This window comes from Augochlora pura, chromosome 2 (assembly GCF_028453695.1).
Source record: "Augochlora pura isolate Apur16 chromosome 2, APUR_v2.2.1, whole genome shotgun sequence".
In the NCBI taxonomy this organism is placed as follows: Eukaryota; Metazoa; Arthropoda; class Insecta; order Hymenoptera; family Halictidae; genus Augochlora; species Augochlora pura.
The window spans coordinates 19,713,383-19,737,056 of record NC_135773.1 but is presented as its reverse complement, the minus strand read 5'-3'; the positions used below and the strand labels follow the sequence as shown (position 1 = coordinate 19,737,056).

The 23,674-nt window shown below is 38.7% G+C and overlaps 1 protein-coding gene across 26 annotated transcripts in view; it reads right to left on the bottom strand.

Moving 5' to 3' along the window:
- Para (sodium voltage-gated channel paralytic) overlaps positions 1-23,674 on the bottom strand; it is a 94,808-nt gene that overhangs the window by 24,168 nt on the left and 46,966 nt on the right. For 4 of the 26 annotated variants that reach the window (XM_078192296.1, XM_078192162.1, XM_078192213.1 and 1 more), the window contains 14 exons: positions 23,138-23,229; positions 21,562-21,774; positions 20,590-20,650; positions 19,539-19,848; positions 18,202-18,465; positions 13,032-13,460; positions 10,879-10,972; positions 10,716-10,784; positions 7,206-7,480; positions 6,782-6,955; positions 5,942-6,292; positions 4,003-4,237; positions 1,926-2,024; positions 143-272 (listed from right to left, as the gene is read on the bottom strand). In XM_078192296.1, coding sequence (XP_078048422.1) covers positions 143-272; positions 1,926-2,024; positions 4,003-4,237; positions 5,942-6,292; positions 6,782-6,955; positions 7,206-7,480; positions 10,716-10,784; positions 10,879-10,972; positions 13,032-13,460; positions 18,202-18,465; positions 19,539-19,848; positions 20,590-20,650; positions 21,562-21,774; positions 23,138-23,229 — 2,796 coding nt within the window. Of the gene's footprint in view, positions 1-142; positions 273-1,925; positions 2,025-4,002; positions 4,238-5,941; positions 6,293-6,781; positions 6,956-7,205; positions 7,481-10,715; positions 10,785-10,878; positions 10,973-13,031; positions 13,461-14,366; positions 14,424-18,201; positions 18,466-19,538; positions 19,849-20,589; positions 20,651-21,561; positions 21,775-23,137; positions 23,230-23,674 lie in introns of all 26 variants that reach the window. The other 22 variants (XM_078192109.1, XM_078192101.1, XM_078192145.1 and 19 more) reach the window with 15 other exon arrangements.

The following is a 23,674-nucleotide window of genomic DNA, read 5'->3' as shown; positions in this document are numbered from 1 at the left end:
ATCATTTTCAATGTGTCGATATTATCTCCAATTTCAAATAATAGCATTCAAAATAACAAATGAATTCTATTTGAAATATTAGAACAATGCTATTTTACAATTTCATGAAAAATAAAAGCATAATTTATCGAAATGAGCTAACCTGATCGTGTCGTCCTCGTTCTGATTAATGTAATCGTGGTCCAGCCTGTAGTCCCGGTGGTTTATCGAGTTGCCTATAATTTTGCTGTTGTTCATGCACAGTCTGCCGCTCAACTTGTTCTCTACATCTCCTTCGAGAAAATCAAAAATCGATTCCATTTAATCATCGAAGCGAATATTTCAAAGCGGAGAAGCCCGGTTCCGGATGCTAGCGATTTTTTCCTTGACAAACCGCGTAATTCATCTTTTTGAAACATCCAGGAACATTAATCTCGTATTCGAAAAACATCTCGAAGATTTTTCTCGTGGAAAATAATGTGGTAGAATGAGTTACGCCAACATGAGAAGCGCCTGAACTAATTTTTGCCAGAAATAAAGAACGTATGAAACTACTCTACTGACAGGTATCAATACCATGAACATTCTGCTTTTTGCTTGACACATTGAGTGCCGAATAGCGGCGCTAAAGATTTGCATAATATTAAAAGTTATGTAATTAATAGAACCGATAGTACAAAGTATAGTAGTTTTACCAGCTTCACTTATTTCTAGTCTAAAAATCATAGTAATATAATCAGTTTGTTCGAATATATTACAATAAAAGTGAATTTCAAAACCCCGTTAAAAATTAATGTCAACAATATGCGTCCGATCCGGCACTGCACGTATTAAATTAATTTTCTTCGACTCGGCAAAGTTTATGCGCTTTTCGAGTCTTATCGCTGCTTCGTATTCCTGAATTCGTGATTTTCCTTGAATAATTTAGACTTTTGCTCGAGGTTGATGTTCTCCTTAACACATTAAGCGCCGCGTCACCCAATTATGGATGACACTAATTTCTGACTAATCTTGAAAATTCATTTTTGTTGCAATATACTTGAACAAATTGAATTTGACTAAAATTTTTCGGATGCGAAAGAGTTTTATATTGCCACCCCTATGATAGATATTAACTTTCTAGTTTCGCTTCGATTAATTAAATTGCTTTAACTATGCGGGGATTTTAGTGGTCGATTGTCGGCACTGAACGTGTTAAAATAGCATAATAATGTTCACAAATAAAAGATATTCGACGAGCAACGAAAGTATTAATTCCAATGAATTAACATTCATGGCGATGTCATGGTGTAATCGAAGCTTTCAATGATATTTCTTTATTATACAGGGTGGGCCTTTCACGTAGAATCATCCCTCTGTTGATTGTGCTACGAGTTCCGGTCCACCCCGTATACTTATTTTAATTTGTAAATCGTTGTCTTGTGAGTTCGAATCTGAAACGGTGTTATGTTCATCTCTATTAACCCCTTGCACTGTTACGTCTTTCAGTGCTACGTTTATTACGACTACTTCGTCCTTAATTATTTCCTCGATACCATGAGATTATTCTTGTGTCACGATTGTCCCCGTTTACTTCCATTTTTAGATTTCGATGACGGGGATTTAAATTTTAGTTTGATTTAATAGAAATGATTGGCAGCCATATTTATCAAATCGCAGGATTTGATAAATATGGCTGCCTACGAGACGTTCGCCACGAGACTGACTCGTTATCACAGTGCAAAGGGTTAAAGTCAATATTTCAATTGAAGTCAAAATCTCTATTAAAGTCAAAATCTCTATTAAAGTCAAAATCTCTATTAAAGTGAAAAAAGATCGGTAGACCGGGCTCCTCCCTTGAAACGAAAACGATCGGTTCGAGGCACGATGAAATCGAAATCTGGACAGTGCTTTGATAACATGGATGGCACCGGGTGATATCCAGCCGGATTCATCGACACGCTTACCGTGAATAGTGAATTCCATTCCATCTCCGATCGCAACCTCGAGTTGATTTAGCTCCTTGGCACTCTTTTTATCTAGGTCCCCGTCGCGATCAATTCCATCTGCACAGTCATAGAAAATCTCTAACCCGCCCTTATCCAGGACCATTTTCTCAAAAATATATCCGAGTACGGTTAAGTGACCGATATTCTTGCTTGTCTGTTAAGTTTTTCATCGAAAATATATCGAGAAAGAACAAAATAAAGCTGTAGAAGCTAGAGATAGACGTTCCCGTTCACCGATCGCTAAAATTTTCCAACTATGCGTGTCTCATGCAGTTTCTTTACTTTTTCTTCTCGTCTACGACTAATTTTTCTGTTCGCCGCGACGCGTATCTCGTTTTTCTTTTCTTTTTTTTTCGGTGTACAATAAACAAATGAAACAAAGACGACTAGCCGAGAGCGTGGTGCATGATGGGATTGCGTTATCTTCGAATCGTAATTTAGAGAATTTTCGTCGTTTTTACCGATGCAATTGGTCGGATCGTTGATATGTTTCATTAGATCGAATGCTTAATGACTGACAATCGATGTTTGGAACGGTGCTAATCGATAAACGCGTGTTACAATGGAACCATTGATCGTTTAGATCCTAGGAAACGGTTCCATCTATTATTTCGAAAAGAGTTTACGATTTGAATTTCATCGATACGTCCCGTGCTACGTGATTTAAGCACACAGCATGCATTCGTTAGTTACGTTTCCGGATTTCTCGATGGTTTTATATTTCAACTTGAGATTGCAACGAAATGTGAAAAGAAAGAAGGAAACTGGGCTTACTTTGAATTTTACATGACAATGGAACTCGACGAAAAGTTCTGGCAACGAACGGTACAAACTAGTCATTTATCTTATAGTTTCTTATGAGACTATAATATCTTGTAATTTTGTAATAGTTCATTTTATAATTTTGTAATAGTTCATCTTATAATTTTGTAATAGTTCATCTTATAATTTTGTAATAATTCATCTTATAATTTTGTAATATTTCATCTTATAATTTTGTAATAATTCATCTTATAATTTTGTAATAGTTCATCTTATAATTTTGTAATAGTTCATCTTATAATTTTGTAATAATTCATCTTATAATTTTGTAATAATTCATCTTATAATTTTGTAATAATTCATCTTATAATTTTGTAATAGTTCATCTTATAATTTTGTAATAGTTCATCTTACAATCTTGTAATAGTTTATCTTATAATTTTATAATAATCCATCTAGTAATTTTATAATAGTTTATCTCGTAATTTTATAATAGTCCATCTTGTAATTTTGTAATAATTTATCCCATAATTTCTGTTCGATCAAAGTCTCCGTCTTTCTTTTCAATTGTCAGTCGATTCACCGTGACGGTCACAAGGCTCGCGAGATTTCCAGAAAACGTCCGAACGCAAATCCACATGTACGACGCAACAATCTACACATAATTCGAACGACCGCTGAATACCGTTCGAAACGATCATATCCTTCGACGTCAAAAATAATAGATAAAGCAACGTATAACTGCCAGGCTAATCAGCGAAGCAAAATTTAATTCTCGTATCTCTAGCGAGCGATCTGCGTCGATCGCTCTGATCCGCGGATCATTGTCCGGTGAACGAAGATAATAAATAGCGAACCGATCATAAAGTCTGCGTAAACAAAAGAGATCGAGCATGCCAGTCAACGTATTAGCTCGCTAAAGGAACGAAAAAGGAAATACGAAAATAAAGAGCGCGCGTGAAAGAATCGTGGAAATCTTGAACAGAACGTAAAGATCGAAAAGCGAACGGCCCTCTCGGAGTTTAGGGTGCTTTTTTTTTCGAGCGCTGTATCGTCGTCGTGGTACGGCTTTGTGATCGCGACAGAATCACGATCGTCGACTGGCACCGACAGAAAAAAAATATATATATATAGAAACAGAATAGAACTCGAGGTAACAAAAATAGTACGAACAGTTTTTCTTTTTTTTTTTAAAAAGTAGTGAAAAGCAGAACTGAAAACAGTGCCACGAACTACACAGCGCACACAGCAAGCGATCTGATTGGATATAAACCTTCTTTCCAACTGTTGGACGGTCCCTCACCTGGCGCCTGATCGGATATCTGATTGGTGAATTTGGCTCGCATCATTTTAGCCAGAAATAAGACGTTTCGCTTGACCCAATTAACGAAACGTGATATTCGTTTGATCGCCTCTGCGATCTTGTTCGTTTCGTTGTCCGCGGTCGGCGCCGAAAGATTCGACGAGCCGAAGTTGCTCAGCAACAAGGCCAAGAAGAGATTCAGCACCTATTTCGTCACAGACACAACGCAAACATTCCTTCGTAATTTCCGTGTCAATGCTGCCACTCGGCTGTGATTCGTTCAATATACTTTTGGTATATAATTGGCAAAGGATGGATTTTGGCTGTTTAGGGGAATTCGTTTCGGGACTGTTTCGGATTCAGTTTCTCTTTTTCTCGATTATTCGTTTATCGTTTTTCTTTGGTTTTGCTTTTCTTTTTTTTCTCGTCGACTAGGCAATCTGTGGTGTCGGTAACTATATTGTATCATGACGTTGCGAATATCGGACGAATTTTGGTCGAATTGTATGATATTTTTTCATGGCCATTCTTTCGCAACCCCATTCTATACAGGATGTTCATCTCAAGCACCGATGAACCGATGCGTCAGCATTTTTTGTTCGTCTTTAGAATGAATAGCGTTTTCGATCTTGGTAACAGGGCGTTTCACATTTCTTTTTACCTTTCAATGATTGAATTTCAAAGGGTGCGAAAACTACGTAATGCGACCGGCAGCGGTGAAAATTGCAAGGTCTTCTTCTTTTGCGAAACAATGGAATAGTATACTCTAATAATGAAATGCTATACTCTAACAATGAAATGGGAAAATAGTTCGAGAATGCAATTAATAAATGTCCAAGCAGAGAGTTAAATGTATTCGACGTTATGAATTTCTTCGTTAACACTAGAACTGACGCGAACCCAAAACGCGACTAATATATATTGTTTTATAACAATGACAAATAAATTTGGCAGCATTTATATTATAATATATATATATATTTATATACATATTGTATTATAATATATATTATAAATTTTTATACACATATTATATTATAATATAAAGCCCGATGAAGATATATCAGCTAAAAGAATCTCACAGAAAGATTTTTCCAATTTCAAAAACTATAAAACAAAGATTCAAAGACCGATAGTTCCAGTGTTAATATTGCTTGACCTGGAGAAATATGCGTTTCGATGACGAATGTACTTTTAAACATTTTCGCACAATGATTCCAGTGGACTCGAAAGTCGAGTGCGTTATTCGAATGAATATCCTGCAAGAGTGTATGTTTTCGAATTGGCAAATGACTGAATTAAATCGTGGACTAAATGCAACTACAGAAATTGGTTTTGGTAATTGTATAATGAGCGGTGAATGGCTGCAGAAAGTTTCTACGCTCTCGATTCTTCTCCATAGTTTCGTACACGAATTGGTTATTGAAAATGGCGGCCAGAAACTCTCCGAAGCCATAATGTCTCCGTCGGTCACAGAATTCCACGTTCGCTTAGTAATATTCGAATATCTGGAACAAAGAAGAGATTGGACATTTGTGACCTGTAATTTGTATAGCAATTAAAATCGAACAGATTCTGAAAAATTATAACAACGAGATTATGGCAAGATTTATTTGCGCTTGCAAGAAACGTCCGTTGTGAGAAATGTGCAAGTTCTTGTAAAAATAAATTTCAAGAATCTCCTTTTTGAAATTGATTGTCAACACGCGTTCGACGACTTCTGTGACCGACGTTTTCGTGTTCTGATCGATGAACAGCGATTACTTTGACACCAGTGTGGCCAAAAGTGACTCTGTGTACACATATTTATATCAGTTGAAGTTTGTCCTACGATTTTTGGAGGAAATCTGATTATAATTAATAAATATACCGTAGTCTATTACGTCATTCCCTGCTTGCGTATACTTACAACCAAATTACCGATGACGACCGTGGCCAGGAAGAATGGTATGCAAGAGACATCGCCCACAAGCATGCAGTCCCACATGGACTCGATCCATTCTCCGCACAACACGCGAAAAACGATCATGAAAGAGTGCATGAAATCGGTGAAATTCCACCTCGGTAGATCGCCGTCCGGGAATCGATCCACGTTGTCCGTGTAATTCTTGCCGAACAGTTGCATACCCATCACGGCGAATATGAAAATGATGATGCACAACACGAACGTCAGATTACCCAACGCACCCACTGTTCTGCCCATGATGGAGATTAGCAGATTCAACGTAGGCCACGATTTCGCTAGTTTGAACACTCTTAGCTGCGGAAGAATTATCCTTAGTAAATGGACAAGACGGCGGAAACATTTTTCTATAAATAAACACGTCGCTGAGGAATCAGTCGACAGCGATTCGGTTACCGCTGCTATGGTTACGGTCGAGAGAAACACCGTTAAAATTTCGAAGGGGTTAGCTGACTCCAATCTCAAAGATTTTGTTATCACTAAATACTAATAATTATAAAAAGAAGACAACAATGCCTGTCAAGAATAATACCAGCCTGAATTAGACTGAATACCACGGCAGCGTTAAGAATTGATCATCGTAGAAACTTTTACAAAATAGTAGTTTGTAAAAAAGTATGTAGAGTATGACGAGTTTGAGAAGACATCTAATAAAGTCCGACAGCTATTCATTTCACCAAATTCCAACGATCTTAAATATGGTTTGCTAAAAGCATGGTACGCGTAGTAGACATCTTCTCAAACCAGTCCGATTTGTAAGTGTTAATTAAGAAAGTGGTGACTTACTAATCTGAACGATCGTAACACGGAAAGACCTTGCACACCTTCTAAGCCTAACTCCAGCAGTGAGAGAGCGACGATGATAAAATCGAAAATATTCCATCCCTCTTGAAAGTATGACTTGGGACTCATTGCAATTAGCTTCAGTGTTGCTTCGATACCGAATGTCGCAGTGAAGAACTGAAAATCCATATAAAATATCACAGATCTGTTGGATCATTTGTTTCTGGTTAATTGAACAACATAAGAACGACGGACACGGGGGCTATTCGGACCCAGACTGGACAAATTGTTATCTGAATATATTGACAAAAATTGATAAATAAAATAATAAGTATCCGCAATTATAACTAGTTATATTTTAGCGGAAAGTCTCGCGGACAGGCGAACGTTTAAATGAATAATTTAAGAGGCGTGGCCTTCTGCTTACGTAATTTCCGGTCTTGAGCACCCGTTCCATGTCCTTGTCCATGTCGTGATGATCCAGCGCCATGAAGAGTGTGTTGACGACGATACAAAGGGTGATGAAAAGCTCTACGAATGGATCGAACACCAAAAGAGACACGTATTTTTGAAATTCAAGCCACAACCAACAGCAGTCCCAGACGCAAAAGATATCGATGCAGCGCAGAACGGCGGCCAACAGTTTGTCCTTAAACGTGGGCCCCTCTTCGTCGTCGTCTGTCGGAAAGCGATAGATCGAAGCTGTAATACGTGTTAGTAATTTTGTCTGGCACCACTCTTTTTGGGGAAAGAGGTTTTTTTTAGGTTTCATTTTGTTCTTGTTTCTCAAGCTTGTTCTTTGTTTTTTTCAGACCACAGATTATGTACGAACAGGCAGGTGCATGTAGCAGAAACTAAAGGAAAAGAAAGTAGAAAGTTCACATTGCCTATGAAGCGGGCTCGGACAGACTCGCGATATTTTACGATCGCACACCGAGATTCACAGTTTCGTTCGAGTCGAATTGTCTGAACGAGGGGTGCATATAATTATATTAAATTATATAGTGTAATATATAATAATAACGTATAATATAATTATATAATATGATATATAGTAATAACATATAATGTAATTATATAATATGATATATAATAATAACATATAATGTAATTATATAATATGATATATAGTAATAACATATAGTATAATTATAATTATATAATATGATATATAGTAATAACAATAACGAAACAAATTTAACCCCTCGCCGTACTATTTTCTTCAGAGTTACAAGGGTGAATAATTTTTCTATTGTAATAATTTCTTGGAACGAAAAGGAAAAGTATTTATTCCGTTTGTCTAGATTTACTTAAATAGTTAAATATATAAAATATATTTAACCACTTAAGATTAATATAAGATTATATATTAAATATATACAAGAGGATAGAATTTTATTCCGGCATAAAGAAACGGAATAACATTTATACTTGACATAGTATTAATAAAAATCTCTATGACGAGCCAGACTAGTCAAAATACGGTAAGGGGTTAATTGCTGCGAAAATCAGGAAAATAAGATAAGACAAGGGTGTGATCATAAATTAAATAGATATTATCGTTCGGTCATGATCGTTGGAATTTACACTGTCGAATCTCTACTTAAAAAATAATTAAAATTGACCCCTCTACCAAGGATTGGTATGCACAAGTTAATTATTGCAAGTCTGATGGTACAATTGACTCTGTGAATCTCTGTGTTTATGAAGTACAGGCAGGAAGAATAGCACACACAGAATAGTGGGGAATCTCAATCATGAAACTGACGAAACTAAGTTAGCAAACGTGTGATAAGAATGCTGTACAGGTTTCTCGTGTTCGAACGCAGACTACGTGTGTGTCTAAAAGCTGTGCTCCTTAAAGAAACAAAAGCAAAGAAACGTGAAACAAATTCGATTGAAAGAAACGTCTCGAATTTAATTAATCCTCAACCTGTACATTGGCATTAGACTGTGGGTCTTCGTGCAAAATGAAAATTGTCTACGTTCCATTGGATGGAATAAAAATTAACAAAATAAGTCTTTTCTTTTCGAATGTTAAGCCTACCGGAAAATTATGTTCGCTAATATCATTTTTATTGAGACATATATTTCTGAAAAATTATATTCATAAATCGTCATCACCCTGGCAACGGGGCACGAATTACGATTATATTATATTATTATAATAATATAATAAATATTAGATTCATACAAAATTTTTTTTTAAATAATAGATAGAATTTTCTGGTAGACCTAACAGTTGCAATAATATGACTAATGGCTTTATAGTTCTCCATTTCATCTATTAATTTCTCTCGTATAAGGTCCGTAGTCTAATCAATACACTAATTATTTATTATCTGGAAAATTTTAATCAATCGTTGCTCTTTTTCTACGGGTTAAGGATTAACGCCACATTGAGAACATAATACGATAAACTTCGTCTATAATCTATAATATGACAAACGTAACGAAAGAAAAAAAATCATAAATAATAAAACACTGAATCTACCCTCCTCTGGCCGCCATATTGGGTGCTGCAGTAGCAGTCATTTCCGCGTCGAAGCAGCCGAAGTGCGACTATGTTTTGCGTGCGTTATTAATCCTCGCTAACTCCGAGCTAGAAAGCTCTAATCGCGGTTTCTGGAGCATTGGGTCGAGATGTGACGTATCGTTGCTCTTAATGATGCTTTTCTTGGTATCCTACTTTTTTCTTTATTGTGCAGCTTAGGCGAACGCGGCGGTGCCCTCGACACGGCGAAGCGAGTGCTGTTACGATCATTTATGATTTTTAAACAAACTAAAATCCGCTGCAGTTACGATGGCGTTTAAGAGACAGTTTTGGCATCGCTGAAGTTTCGTTTAAGTTTATCGTTGGTTAAATAAATTCGATGCAATCGTGAAACAAAAATCGATCAGCGCAGTTTAATTGGTAATTACATTGGCTAACATGGACTTTAATAAAAATCGATTGATAAACGAGATGGGCAAGCATTAACAAATTAGATGTATTATTTTGTTATAATATTGCGATTCGAGCATCTCAAATGAACCTTACGTCTTCTTCATACAGCAATAGTCATAGCTAATAATAGTAATAGCTAATAATTCATTAATATGTGTCCAACATAATAGCACCGTAGAAATTAACTCGAAACTGATCTTTCCCGCGAAAATTTTCCATACACGCGTCTCTATCGTTCTATTCGCTTCGTGCTTCGACCATTTCCTATTTGTGCAATCTTTTTTTAAACGATAGAAACTGTCTCTTAGTCGCAGCCGTGTGCCAAAGGTGGAACAGAAAGCGGAATCCAGGCGCGAAGCGACCAGGACGTCGTGCAGCTGCAGCGAGGATGTTAATCTGTGTCATATACCAGGAAACAAACACTGTTTCCCCAAAAGAAATCTACTACAAACTGTTCTCGATCCATCCAAACGGTTCGAGGGCTTACACACGCCGCCGGTAAATCGCATTCATTAAATCACGGTAAAATAAACGTCGTCGACTTCGGACCGCGCAGTGGCGTCTTCCGTCCTCTGCGCACAGTAGAAATGAGCATAATACTTGGGAACGCACTTCCGGGGCTAGTCGGTTAAACCGTGAACGACGCCTACCACCGATACAAACCCGCGTGATCAACAGAACAATCGGGCGTTCTTCGTTGTCGCTCTCTTTCTCTCGATAGAATCAAAAAATCAAATCGAAGGAACAGAAACGAAAAGAATGTATCGGAAAGAGAAAGGATATTCAGTCTACTATGTACAATGCGGTCAGACAACAGATCTTCAACACTGAATATCAACGGATAGAATAGTAAGAAGTATAGAGAATCTGAACAACGGTGTACATTGAAATATAGGATGCTCATCACACAAGAGATACACATCGGTGATTTGGGTGATACACTGGAAAAATTAACGTGAACGAGATGTACGAATGGGCTCTTGACATTACCTCCTTGCTCGGGAGTACGGCTTTGGCGACCCGCGGCTTGCTCTATAATGTCGTTCAGTACCATCACATCTGAAAAGAGGCATCGGCAGGGTTAATTATCTTCGTCGGAGACGATTCGGCAAAGAGATATCGGCGATCATAAAGCGTTCGTTCGCATTGTTACCTTTCATATCGACCACAGCGTGTTGTTGAGAAGGCCCTATAAACGGATTGTCTTGTTGCTTTGGCTTGCCCATGGGATCATCCAGATCACTCTCCTGTGGATTAATTGCCACGTTAATTATATTCAGCGGTAATCTTCTAATTTTTAGATTCCCGCGTAGTTGCTATATCGCGTGTCGAAAGTAGTTATACAAGTGCAACGGGTTACTCGATTTATCATTAAATGTGTTTGTCCTCGATTGGTGAATAATAGTTTACTAGATATATGTATAAACTTGCGAGGATGTTGGGAGAAATTTATATTTTTCGCTTACTAATTGTAGACTTACTTATTTAGCCGAAAATGTATATTTTTAACTTGTCTTTTTACGGTGTCTCGGAAAAGTTTATTTTGCATATGTAATGCACTTAAGCAACTGTACTTTACTTTCACTTTGGCAACTAAGTAATTGCGGATTTAAAATATGTAGGTACATTCGATTCTTTTGCTTAGAAATATAGGTTTATTCAATTGGACAAATCAATTTTGACGCTGTCTTTCTTTCAAGGCTTCATTTAAATATACTAATCGTGCGTTATATTGTAATTATACTAATCGCGTTAAATATACTAATCTATAAAAATCGTGCTTGCGACGCTTACTTTTTTGGAAATAATGTAGTAAAATATGTCTAAAACGCACGCATTGACCTTACCATCTTCAAACTGAAATAAAAGCGAAACTAAATCATTAATCGGTGCAGTTTTCTTACTAAATTAAAGGTGGAAGTCCAAACAGTAAGAAAACAATATAGATTAGGTGCTTTAATCATGCCTTTCCGGAAACAATACAATAAAATTTATCTAAAATGCGCTTCTTATCCTTCCATCTTCAAACAGTGATAAAAACGAAACTAAATAACTTTTCGATACAGTTTTCTTACTAAATTGCTGATAAAACAAAAAAATGTGCTAAGACCATCTATTAACAAAATCCGCAATCACTTAATTGCCAACCCAATAGTAACCACTACAATGTATTGTATTTTCTAAACACGACGATATAAGGGAAATTAATTCTTCACTTCTAAATTTATTGCATACCATCTTCTTAGCGATTTTTAGAACATGTAAGCATGTACCATCGGTGATACACGTGGCACGGAACGTGTTAACGATGACAAAGCTGGGATACGATTAACCCCTTGCCCTACGATTCAATTTCCAACTTTGGTTGGCAAAAGCAACATCAAGGTCGTTCGCGCGCAGGGACATTAACACCTTGGCCGAGCGTTCGAAACTGCACAAAGACGACTCTGAGGCGTCTTATTCATGTTTGGCCCGATAGCCTTATGACGACTCCGAGGCGTCTTATTCAAGTTTGGCCGGATAAACTTACGACGCCTCCGAGGCGTCATCGTAAGTTAAAGGGTTAAGGTGTCCAGTGTAAGGATGGGTCAAAATGGGCGAACAAACGTTTTGGTTTCCAAAAATCTATATATGAGCCGCCCAGTGCACACATCGATTAACTCCACTTTTTGAAAAATCTTAAATTTAAGTGTCAAAGCACTTGGTATAGTCATAACTTTTTATATTTATAATAACTTTCCTGAATAATAAAGATTAACACCATTAAACGGCAAAATTTTTTTTTTTTGGCTATTCTTTCTTGTTAATTTTATACATTAAATAATATTAATTTTATACATTAAATTATACGTTAAATGAAAGCTATATCTGTATTTATTCATTCTACATTATATATGTGAATCTATGTTATAACAGGAATTTTAAAAATCAATGTATTGTACATTTCATCGCGTTTCTCGACTTTTTGTTTTATGGAGTTAGTCGATGTATGCACTGAACGGCTCAGATTTCGACCACGCGACACGAAGTGACCCTGACTGTTGCCTATTGCAAAAAGTGAAGTCTCTCGTCTTCGGCCGTCACGACAAACGCTACACGTTGCCCAGCAACCGCGTCTAGATCAAACGCGCTACAAAGTATGCTCGATACCCTCTCACGTGATCGCTTGGCGATCACGTTACCGGCTACGCCGAATGCTCTCGGAAAGCATTCAGATGATATCAACGCTTACGCCAGCAAGCATCCGACAAACCCGTTCGAAACGTTCGCCCCGGGAATGCCGATCGCGGTCGTTACTATACTCACATAATGGTACTTCTGATTGGAATCCGTGAAATGTCCATTCACCGAGGGTGGTCTGACGGATCTGGTCCTCAGCTGGCTCTCCTTGGTCATCGGTTTGCCGGCGTTGGCGAGGCCGCCGAACAGGTCGCCGTGGGACGTGTACGAGAACCGGGACGTGTGCGACGTGTACGACGAGTGCCTGGAGCCGAGGTTCGCGTAACCGGACACCACGATGATACCGTTCTCCTCGGACATCGGCGTGACCGCGTTCGAGTCGTCCGCGAACGGCAGGTGTTCTTGCGCGTCCAGGTAGGTCGAGAGGACCAACGGCTTCCGGTCGCCGCCCGGCGGCGTGACAAAACGGCCGCGCCCGTTCCTAATCGCGAACTGATGGCTACCGCGACTGCTCCGACGGATATTGAATGGTGAGCCGGGCAGGCTAAGGCTCGCCTGAAATTACAACAAGGCGGACCACCACTTTTCTCTCGTCGTCGTTCCATCGTCGCACGCCGGTATAATATGGAGTCGCGTGGGTTATCGAGGATCGTGGGATGCAGCGGGAAACGGACGATTTTTCTCTCTATGTATAAAACACGAGAGGTATTAATATCTATATTATTTATATATATATAAATACCACCTTCCCTATTTCAACCGCGACAATCGACTTCTCGTCGGTCTCGTCAGCTGTCAAACACTCAACGAAACGAATATTGCTCGGAAGCGCAGCCGTCTTCGGTGACTCGATCGCTCTTCCTATATATCGGAGAGAGTTTGTCAGAACGCTAAGTCAAGCCGTCTATAGGGTACGTGAATGCCTCCCCGCATCACGATGCAATTCTCTGTATACACACGGTATAATGTACAGCGGTGGCTAAAGAAAAGCTCTACGAACTTTCTGGCCCTCCTGACCAGACAACATTGGCGATCGTCGAGGCAATTATAACACGAGCGCATATCGTGGTTTTCGTTTTCGTATACTCGTTCTGTTCAGTGTTCATCGTTGACCGCGAATTTACTTCAAGGGGTTTCGTTCCGAATGATCGTTCAAGTATGAGTCGGGACTATCTCTACGCGATCACGATTCGATGGATCGTCTTGTGAATGGGTGGTATGTGTCGGTTTCCGGCGGGTTTGTAAGCTACGGTGAAGAAGAATCTACGATGTCGCTCGCTGATGGGATCCGGCATCGATTGACGTTTGATCATGATCGGTGGTGGTAAATACCCCGTTCGTCGGTGTCGAACGCGCAACGAACATCGGTCGCGATGACATGATTACGGATCATGGATGCTGTACAGAGCTATTTGAAGTACGTACGCTCGGCGCTGACAGACACGGTCGTGACACACGTACCTTCCGCGGGCTTTCCTGGTAGGCATAAGTAAACTGGCCGTTAGCGGCGCGAGAGACCTTCAGAAAAAAACAAGAAAAGACATCTCCTACCAAAACGGCTCGTAACGTGTTCTAATTGTTGTACACCAAGGAGGCACTCGATACGGATATAATAATAATATGTATACATAAGATGTTCATGTAGATGCTAGCAGAAAGCGTTACATAGCACAAGAAGAGCAAAGATGTCGTTCGCGCAGAAATGGGTTTTACAGCTGGTCGCGACAGACTGGGATTACAGAGAGATGTTTCTCTACGTCGTGATATCAGAACGGGAGACACGAAGATCGGCGCCGTCTTCCGGATCTTTGCAGCTGACGTCCGCCGCGCGGTTACGGCGGAGAGCTGCTACGGAAGCAGGGATTGAAAAGGCTTGAGAAATAATCGTTGCTAATTATATCGACATTGGGTTTTCAGGGCCGATTTTATATCTGCGTAATTGTTGTAATTGTTAACCCCTTGCTGTACTTTAACGAGTAAGAGTCGTGACGGAGATTTCTACTAATATGTTAACAATTTACCAACCGGTAGCCTATAAATCGGCTTTTTACCAAGACAACTAATAACTTATTATCTACGTACCTTATCTCCGTAGGCTCTCGTATTATTACATAATTATTTAAATATATTAGATATCTTCCACGATAAATTAAATTAAAATAAAATGTATATTGCTTAACATTAATGTTATGGAAATACGTAAATGTTAATGGATTCAATTATCCTACAATGATATAAATATTTACGGTCGACTAACCGGTCGGCAAAGTGTTAAGTATAATTGTTATTCTGTTCTTTTAAGTTGGAATAAAATTCTGTCCTCTTGCAATCAATATTTAATCAGTGTAGTAAATGTAGACATACAAGAAATATTTTCTTTTCCTCCTAAGAAATTGTTAAAATCGAAAAGGTGTTTATTACCATTGTAACTACGATGAAAATTGTGCGGCAAGGGGTTAACTTTCAATGCTGAGCTTCGGTCATAATTTTATTCTGCAGCTATGACAAGATATAAATTATGGGGAACCGTGATCAGACTTTTCCGATTCCCCATAACTACTTCAAGAATCTAAGTCGATATCATAACTGTTTCCAATCCCTGGTTAGAAGCCTGTAGACACTCTTCTGCCATTGTTTCTCGTTGGTTAGTTGCCTTTTATCTTTTATTGACGCATTGCAATTAGTTGATTCGACAATCTTTACCTTCGACAAATTGATTTCGAATATTATTTATTTTCAATAAATGTTCCCCCGGTATTACAATTGTCACATATAAGTTGTTCAGTTGTTTCATTTAAAATTTTCATTTTTTTACGTTATGGTAATATATCAAGCAATTAGCGACAATTTTCTGATTAAAAAATCTCATTTTTCACAATTGGATTTCTCAAAAAACGACGACAGTGACAAATCGTCCTAAAGTAGCGCCGAAGTTATTTAATTTAACTTTTCAAGATTAATTTTTACCATGGAATATACTAAAAATCTGAATTTTATTACTTGGATTTTGTGGAATATATTGAGACTGATTTTTTGAAATTTTCGTATTAATGCTTTAAATCCGAGAAACTGTAATCCTTAAATTATTTAAGCAACAAGTGTCTTCAGGCTTCGAATGACGTTAATTGATCCAAAACAGCAATAAATAGCTATAGTTCGGTTCGCTCCTCGCCATCGTAAAATTCGGCGATAGTTTACGTCCCGACAGTTCGTATCTCCTTTCTCTATTAGAACACATGCGTTCGCATGCAAGACATGTAACAATGACATGTTTCACGTGGATGTAAAAGGCGTCGATCTGGTTACTCTTACACGCATAGCCGCGGGAGCAATACGTAAAAACTGAAACGAGCCTCAAGCTCAGCGTTACAACTGGAAAGAGAAGTTTGCTATAGTAAATCAACCAAACGAAAAGAACAAAAAAAAAAACAAAACAAGATGTCTGAAAGCGTCCTAAACGATGTACCGTTACGGCAAGCATGCTACAGAGCGACAGACTTTGATGGAAGGGCTCGACTCGTCGAGATTAGCCAAACGATACTTTTCGTTCTTCTCGTTTTCGTTTCGTGAAACACAGTCGGATGTCGTTAATTAACGATCGTTTCAATTCATCGCAAGAATGTCTTCCTTCCTTTCAACAAATCGCAAGCCCGTCTTCGAGTTGCGTCAAGAACGTTTCGCACTCTAGAAGCCTTATGGGATTCTTCGTTCATCTATCCTGTATTCTGTTAACCTTACTTGCCACCTCGACCATCCCAAACTCATTCCTTCGAGCTATTAACCCTTTGCACTCGAGTGGCGACTCTGCGGCGCCATTAAAATTGTTGTCGCGCGTTCCAAAAAATTATTTTTAACAGATATCGCCAAAGCTTAAAAATTGTTAAAGGTAATTAAAGTTATTAATTGTAACTGTTGTATGAGTCACGAAACTCAATTTCATATACATAAAATAAATATTGTTATATAGAATGGAAACACTAAAAGTCAGACAAATTATTTCAGATAGTTGAAATGGCTTCGAGCGCAAAGAGTTGATAGATCACTCATTCCTCAAACCGTGAAGATTCTACTTTTGCAACAGTCAAAGCTGTGCAGGATTGTTTCGCAAAGGGGGAGAGGTTTCTGTGGATACTTGTCTCCGTCGTTGAACGAATCCGAATAAATACGATCTTTTTACTATCAGACTGTAGATAATTTAACGAGTGTTACATAGAACAGAAAAAGACGTAGAAAATATTCGAAAATTTTATCAAATTATTCGTAACTTAACTAGAAAGTAAACCTAGCAAAGATCAATATTCATTTACATCTTCGTAATCAATTCAGAAACACTTTTAGCTTGCAGGATAATCCGTCGTTTATTTTCAATTTTCAGCAATATTTGAGTAACCAATTTATTTTATATTTGAAACTTAATTATACAGCAATATAATTGATATAATCTCCCTGAAATTCGATGGTATAAAAAATGCTGTTTTAAATCATCCAAGCGAAGATCTGTCCGAATCGCAATTTTTTGATTCGATTCACCAAATAAAACTGAACTGTGAATTTCAATAACTCAAATAATATTCTTAAAAAAAGGGATTTATCGTCGTATATTTTCCGCGAAGTGGGAGAAGAACTTTTTAACGTTGTGAGATAGAAAGTATGTTAAATAAGCCTTAGTCTATTAAAGAATAAAAGAAGTCGTATGATATCGTAGTACATCAATAGAATTATATACTTTAATAATTATAGTTGTGAGTAATTATTCTTTGTATCTACGTATTCATGACAATAAATTTATACTAAAATAACTAGAAAAAAGTGTATAATACACAATCTAACCTAAAAAGTTCCTGACAACCGACAAAACTAAATAGTCCCATATAAAACCATAAAATATATGGGCTTGGTATCCAGCTGACAACAACCGTTCAATCAAGTTTCAAACTTAATTATTTAAAATATTTTCCACGAAATGTCTGAAAATATATCTACATATAAAAGTACGTCTAAAGAAGGGATGAGAAGTAAACTTAGAACTGGGAACTCGATTCTCCGCTTAAGGGTTAAACTGGGAAGAAATCGGTGATGAAATGTGGACGACGGTTCCACAAGAAACCTCCCTCCGTTCGTTCCGAACAACCCGAGTCGCATGTGCCGACGAGTCGAGTCGAGATATCGAGACAGCCTCGCGTGAACTGCTCTCGTGGAAGCGAGGTGGTCGGGGATTAATCTGTTTAGGGGGCCACGTACATTACGCCAAGGGCGGTTAAATCGATGGCGACCTCGCCGGTCAGATGATACTTACGGCGCTGACTTTTCGTACTTTAGTGGTAGTCGTGTGGTTGTTGATCTGCGTCACCCTGTCCGACTGTATCTCCTTGTTGTTGTCGTCGTTCCCTCTCTCCTGGCCAACGAACAGCTCGTAGCTCTGACACGAGAAATTCGACGGCGATTTGACGATCTGATCAGCGGCGTGGGCGGCTGCTGCTGCCTGCGCTGCCGCCTCCCTCGCAGCAGCCTCCTTCGCGATCGCCTTGTTCTCTCTTGCCTGAGCCTTGCTTTCGGCTTCCTGGTTTCGTTTAATCGGAAACATCGAAAATTAATCGCATGCTTAAGCGTTCAATCGCTTAGGCACGGCGCGCCATTATAGTGGCTTTCCCGAATGTTTCGTGCTTTACTGTATTATTAATTATTAAAGTAAACGACTAAAGTGAAAGTGAATAAGTACAATACATTATGAAAAGAATATATATATATAGTGAATATCTTATATAAGTATGCCAAAAAATATATATCAAGAAAAATGGTAATTTAGTAATGAAAAATTGTATGCAAAATTGAACCGTACCTAAGAGGTTAACCCTTATCGCTCCAAATTACAATAATGCTGCCATGCTTAAGACAGTGTTTCAGCTTTCTGTAAAATTCTTGGAGCGATAAGGGTTAAGGCTACTTATCATAATTGTCATCTATGAGGAAATTCATCTTGGTCACTTACAATAATTATTGGAGATCGGAAATTCTATTTAAATTACTCGCAATTCTATTTCATAAATAAAAGTTAGTGTTCCATAAATGAACAGTGTTTCATAAATGCATGTCAACAATTTTAATCGCTAAATCTACACGCTAAGCCAAATGAAAAATGTTACACGAATTTCCCGAATTCATTGGCAACTTTACCCCTTGAACTATATAACATATGTTAGACTCGTCATTGAAGATATCATTCGTAATTTGTTAATTATGAATCCTGCTCGCTTCGTCTAAATTTTTCTTGTTACTAAATTGTATAAATAAGAATAAATGAAAATGTACAAGAAAGAAAAATTGTTCAACTCGTTTAGAGAAATAATTGAGGACGGAAAATAAATCAATAATTGAGAGTTGAAAATCGACGTAGTTGTGAAAGAAATTACAGTGCGAAGGGTTAAGAATTTATACTTTGTGTTGACAAAGTTAAGTATTGTTGAGAAAGGAGCGTATTCGTTGCAAATTATCTAATATATAAATTCTCCCGATCGAAATTATTACGAGCGATAGAAATGAATTAGTGTCTCCTTTGTGATCGTTTAGCTTTTTAGTCAAGCAGATCCCGATAAAAGTTCGTTCATAAATTTGTCAGCGAAACTAGGATCGTACCCTCGTGGCTTCCTCTTGGGCGGCTTCCTCTTCCTCGGCTTTCTTTTGCAATTCGTCGTACGACATCGCGACAATAGCGAGAATCAAGTTCACGAGATAGAACGATCCAAGGAAAATGATCACGATGAAGAACAGCATGTGCCACGGCCCAGCCGATCTTAGCACCAGCTGATACAAATTTTCCCAGTAGTCTTGCGTCATCAGACGAAAAGCAGAGAGTAAGGCCCAGCCGAAGGTGTCGAAACTCGTGTAACCGTAATTCGGATTGTCGCCGTATCCTTGTAAACACGTGTAGCCAGGAAGGCACTGCCTGCGAGACGGAAACGAGAATCATCAGTACATGGCTCGAAAGATTCGATATTTAACACATTAAACACCGCGTCACCCAAATATTGGTGACACTGATTTCTAACTTATCTTGAAAATTCATTTTTATTGTAATATATTTGAATTCTATATTTGTTTTCAAAATTCAGTTTGACTAGAATGTTTCGGATGCGAAAGGGTTCTGATGCCATCTCCTATGATAAATACAGTATAAATACATATTGATTTTCTAGTTTCGCTTTAATTAATTTAATTGATTTAACTATGTGGGTATTTTAGTGGTCGACACTGAACGTGTTAAGGTCTTCTACAAGTTGAGAGCTTGCATAATATTATATTGATATCAATCGTAATATTAATTATATTTATTAGTAAACATAATATTTCTTATTAATCAGAATATTAATCATAACATTTCTTATTAATCAGAATATTAATCATAATATTTCTTATTAATCAGAATATTAATCATAATATTTCTTATTAATCAGAATATTAATCATAATATTTCTTATTAATAATAATATTAGTTTTTATAAAACAGAGTGAACATCGTTGTTTAACACATTCTAAACTCGAACGACGTTATAATTATTATCACAATTTTCCACGACTATACGTGACCGTAAACAAAGGTCCATTTTCTTAACCGCGCGGCCAAGAAACAAAGATACTGTTACCGTGTGATCATTATTATCATAGTTAGAAGAAAAGTGATAATTACCCTGCTCCAGATGAATTTCCACACAAGGGCATATTTTTCGCCTCGTCCACGTACCAATTAGCTAGACGAGGAAGCAGAGCGAAACGATTAGGCAAGAGAAAATTGCGGGACGTCGTAGCAGAATCGTAAATCGACACCACGGTGTAAGAAGGAGGAGTGAACCGACCACGGTCATGCCATCGATATTAATTATTTCTCGAAATTAAATTTGCATAAGTATCGTACTATCATGGTAGTGGATATGGTACCAATGTTATTTATTATGTCCGCGGTGGATACAATAGAAACACCCACCGGTTGTGCGAAGGATTTATAGAGCACCTATCGAACAATGTTAGAAATGAATCTTAAGGGATGAATTTTTATAGTAAACCTCATTCGATGTGGTTTCGTTAGTATTGTTGAGGGATTTTATGGCGAATAATTTTTCAACTGATTCTCATTTTTTTGCAGCTAGAATAATTATAATTTTAAGAAAACTAGACGTATAATACGTGGTCGATGACGTGAAGAGATTAACCCCTTGCACTATAATAACGAGTCGGACTTTTGACGAACGTTTCGTGCATAATTCAATAAATATGGCTGGCAATCATTTCTATTAAATCGAAACAAAATTTGAATCATGGGACACTAGAATCATCACACGACATTCAGGCAATAATTAACCCCTTGCCTTACGACTTGATTTCCAACTGTGCGGGCCCAAAGTCTGCTTTATGCCTGGCCCGGTAACCTTACGACGCCTCTAAGGCGTCTTTTTCATGCTTGCCCCGATAGACTTACGACGCCTCTGAGGCGTCATTGCAAGCTAAGGGGTTAAGGACGAAGCTGTCGTAATCAACGTAGCTCCGAACGACGTAACAGTGCAAGGGGGTTAAAGATCTCGGTGATAGGGATGAAATCGTTTCACCTCTTCTTCTTACACCACGGACAACAAAACACACACGTATACAGCTGAACGTTACATACTTTCGTTACTAACGAATCGCTCCCAGTTTTCGGCGGAGAGATTACCCCAGGAGCCGTCCTCAGGAAAGTTTTTTATACACTTTTGCGTGAGAACCCCCATGTAAATCTGGAGGCCCATCAGCGCAAAGACGGAAAGAGAGAACATCGTCAGGATTATCACATCGCGCAGGTTCTTCACGGATTCTATCACAGCGCCGACAATGGTTTTCAGACCTGGGCAACGAGAGAAAACGACAGCGGGCTCAGTTTGGCGTTCGGTCGGCCACAGCCGTCGACGTCGACGGACCGTTTTCACTTTTCAGCGTGTGGGGGGTGGTGGTGGTGGTATCGGAGGGCGATACGGGGGGCTTGACGAGAGTCGAGAAAATCGACGATGATATTCGGGAGAGAAAAAAAAAGATGGGTGGAAGCCTCGTGGAAAAAACACGCACGACGCCGGGAATGGTGGCGCGCAAAAAAAAAAGGGCTCGGGACAGCGGCGATTGATCAAACAGGTGACGATCAAACGGTGAAAACATTGATCGACGTATCGGATTCATCGGGAAGATTCTGTCGCTTTTACGGAACGATGTTCGAGAGTTTTCTCTCGTAGTTGTCTCGGGCGCACGGCTGGCTCCCCTGTTCTCCTTGCGTGTGTAGCTTCGTCTACGCCGCGCCGCTACGTTTTGCTATTGCGTTAGGTTCTGCGGGGGAAACGAAAAAAGGACCGTGGAAACGATCCGAAGTGGATCGAGCCGTCCGACAACGAACGAAAGCTTGCTATGCGATGCAACGATCCTCGGGGTCCTATTTGAACGATCTATGAGGACTTGTCTCTCGAATATGTTTTCGGTGTCTTTCTTGTCGTGAACGGTCGCAGCTAGAGTTGTACGTGTTATTCGTTATGTGCGTCTGTTCGACGGAGACATTGTCGGTGTCTGATACAAAAAGCAAAATACGTTAAAGATACCAACAGTATACGCTCTAACGATGGCGAAGCAGAAGCTGTTTAACGACGGAGTTATGAGGGTTGTGTCGTGAGCAGAGCAAGAACGATAAATTAGTATACTGTTCGAAAAAAATGGAACGAAACTCTCGGCCGCGAAAGATATTTTTTCGTCGTGAACGAAAACGGTTCGGCTGATCAGCGATCCCGTGAAAGAAAACGGCGGCGTCGACTATGGGCGGCCGGCTCGGCGCCGTGACTCTACGGACACGGATCTTTGTTTCGCGAAATCATAAGCTCGTGTTTGCAGAGTGGCGGTCGACGACGGAAACGAACGGAAAGAAAGCGACAGAACTCTCCCACGGACCCGATAATTCGACAAATGACTCCGATACCGGTACGGGTGAGCACGACGTGAGATGGAAGGCTGTGATGAAGAAACAAAACAGAAATGGTCTCGTGAGAAGCGAAACAATAGAACGGATCGTAAAAAAAAGAAGGGTGTTTGTTAAGAACAGGCGTAATATATATATATATATATATCGGTGATGAGTTTACGATAGATGTGTACAGCGACCGCGACAATTGTGTTCTATGACTTTCTAATTGGTTAATCTGCGTCTACGACCAATTCTATTTCACTAAGCATACCTGGTACAATAGCGACAGTCTTCAAGGCTCGGAGGACTCGAAATGTCCTGAGAGCGGCAAGGTTGCCTAGATCTATGCCCATCGTCACATAACTGCAATACACCCGAACATCACACACATTACAGTGATACAAACAAAAAAACAAAACGTTAGAAAAAAGAGAGTTCAGGATAATTAAACGTTACTCAAAGGGTTTACTCGCTACGGTTTCCTATGGCCTACCAAAAAGTCTGCTTGGAACTGCGTGTATCGTAAAAGGTAGCTATTACTGCATGCACGATGGTCATTTAATGTCGGCGGCAACACGAGAACCACCGTTTCCACAGCTTTTTCTCGGCGATCTTTCCAAATCACGTATGTTTCATCGTACTCCAGGAACGAAGTTAGGTTATGTACGTTATTAACACGTTCCGCGCCGAACTGTATTATATTATAGTACCGTATATGTATTATATCATAATACAGTATATGTATGATATTCTAATACACTATATGTATTACATTATAGTAACGTATATGTATTATAATATTATATAT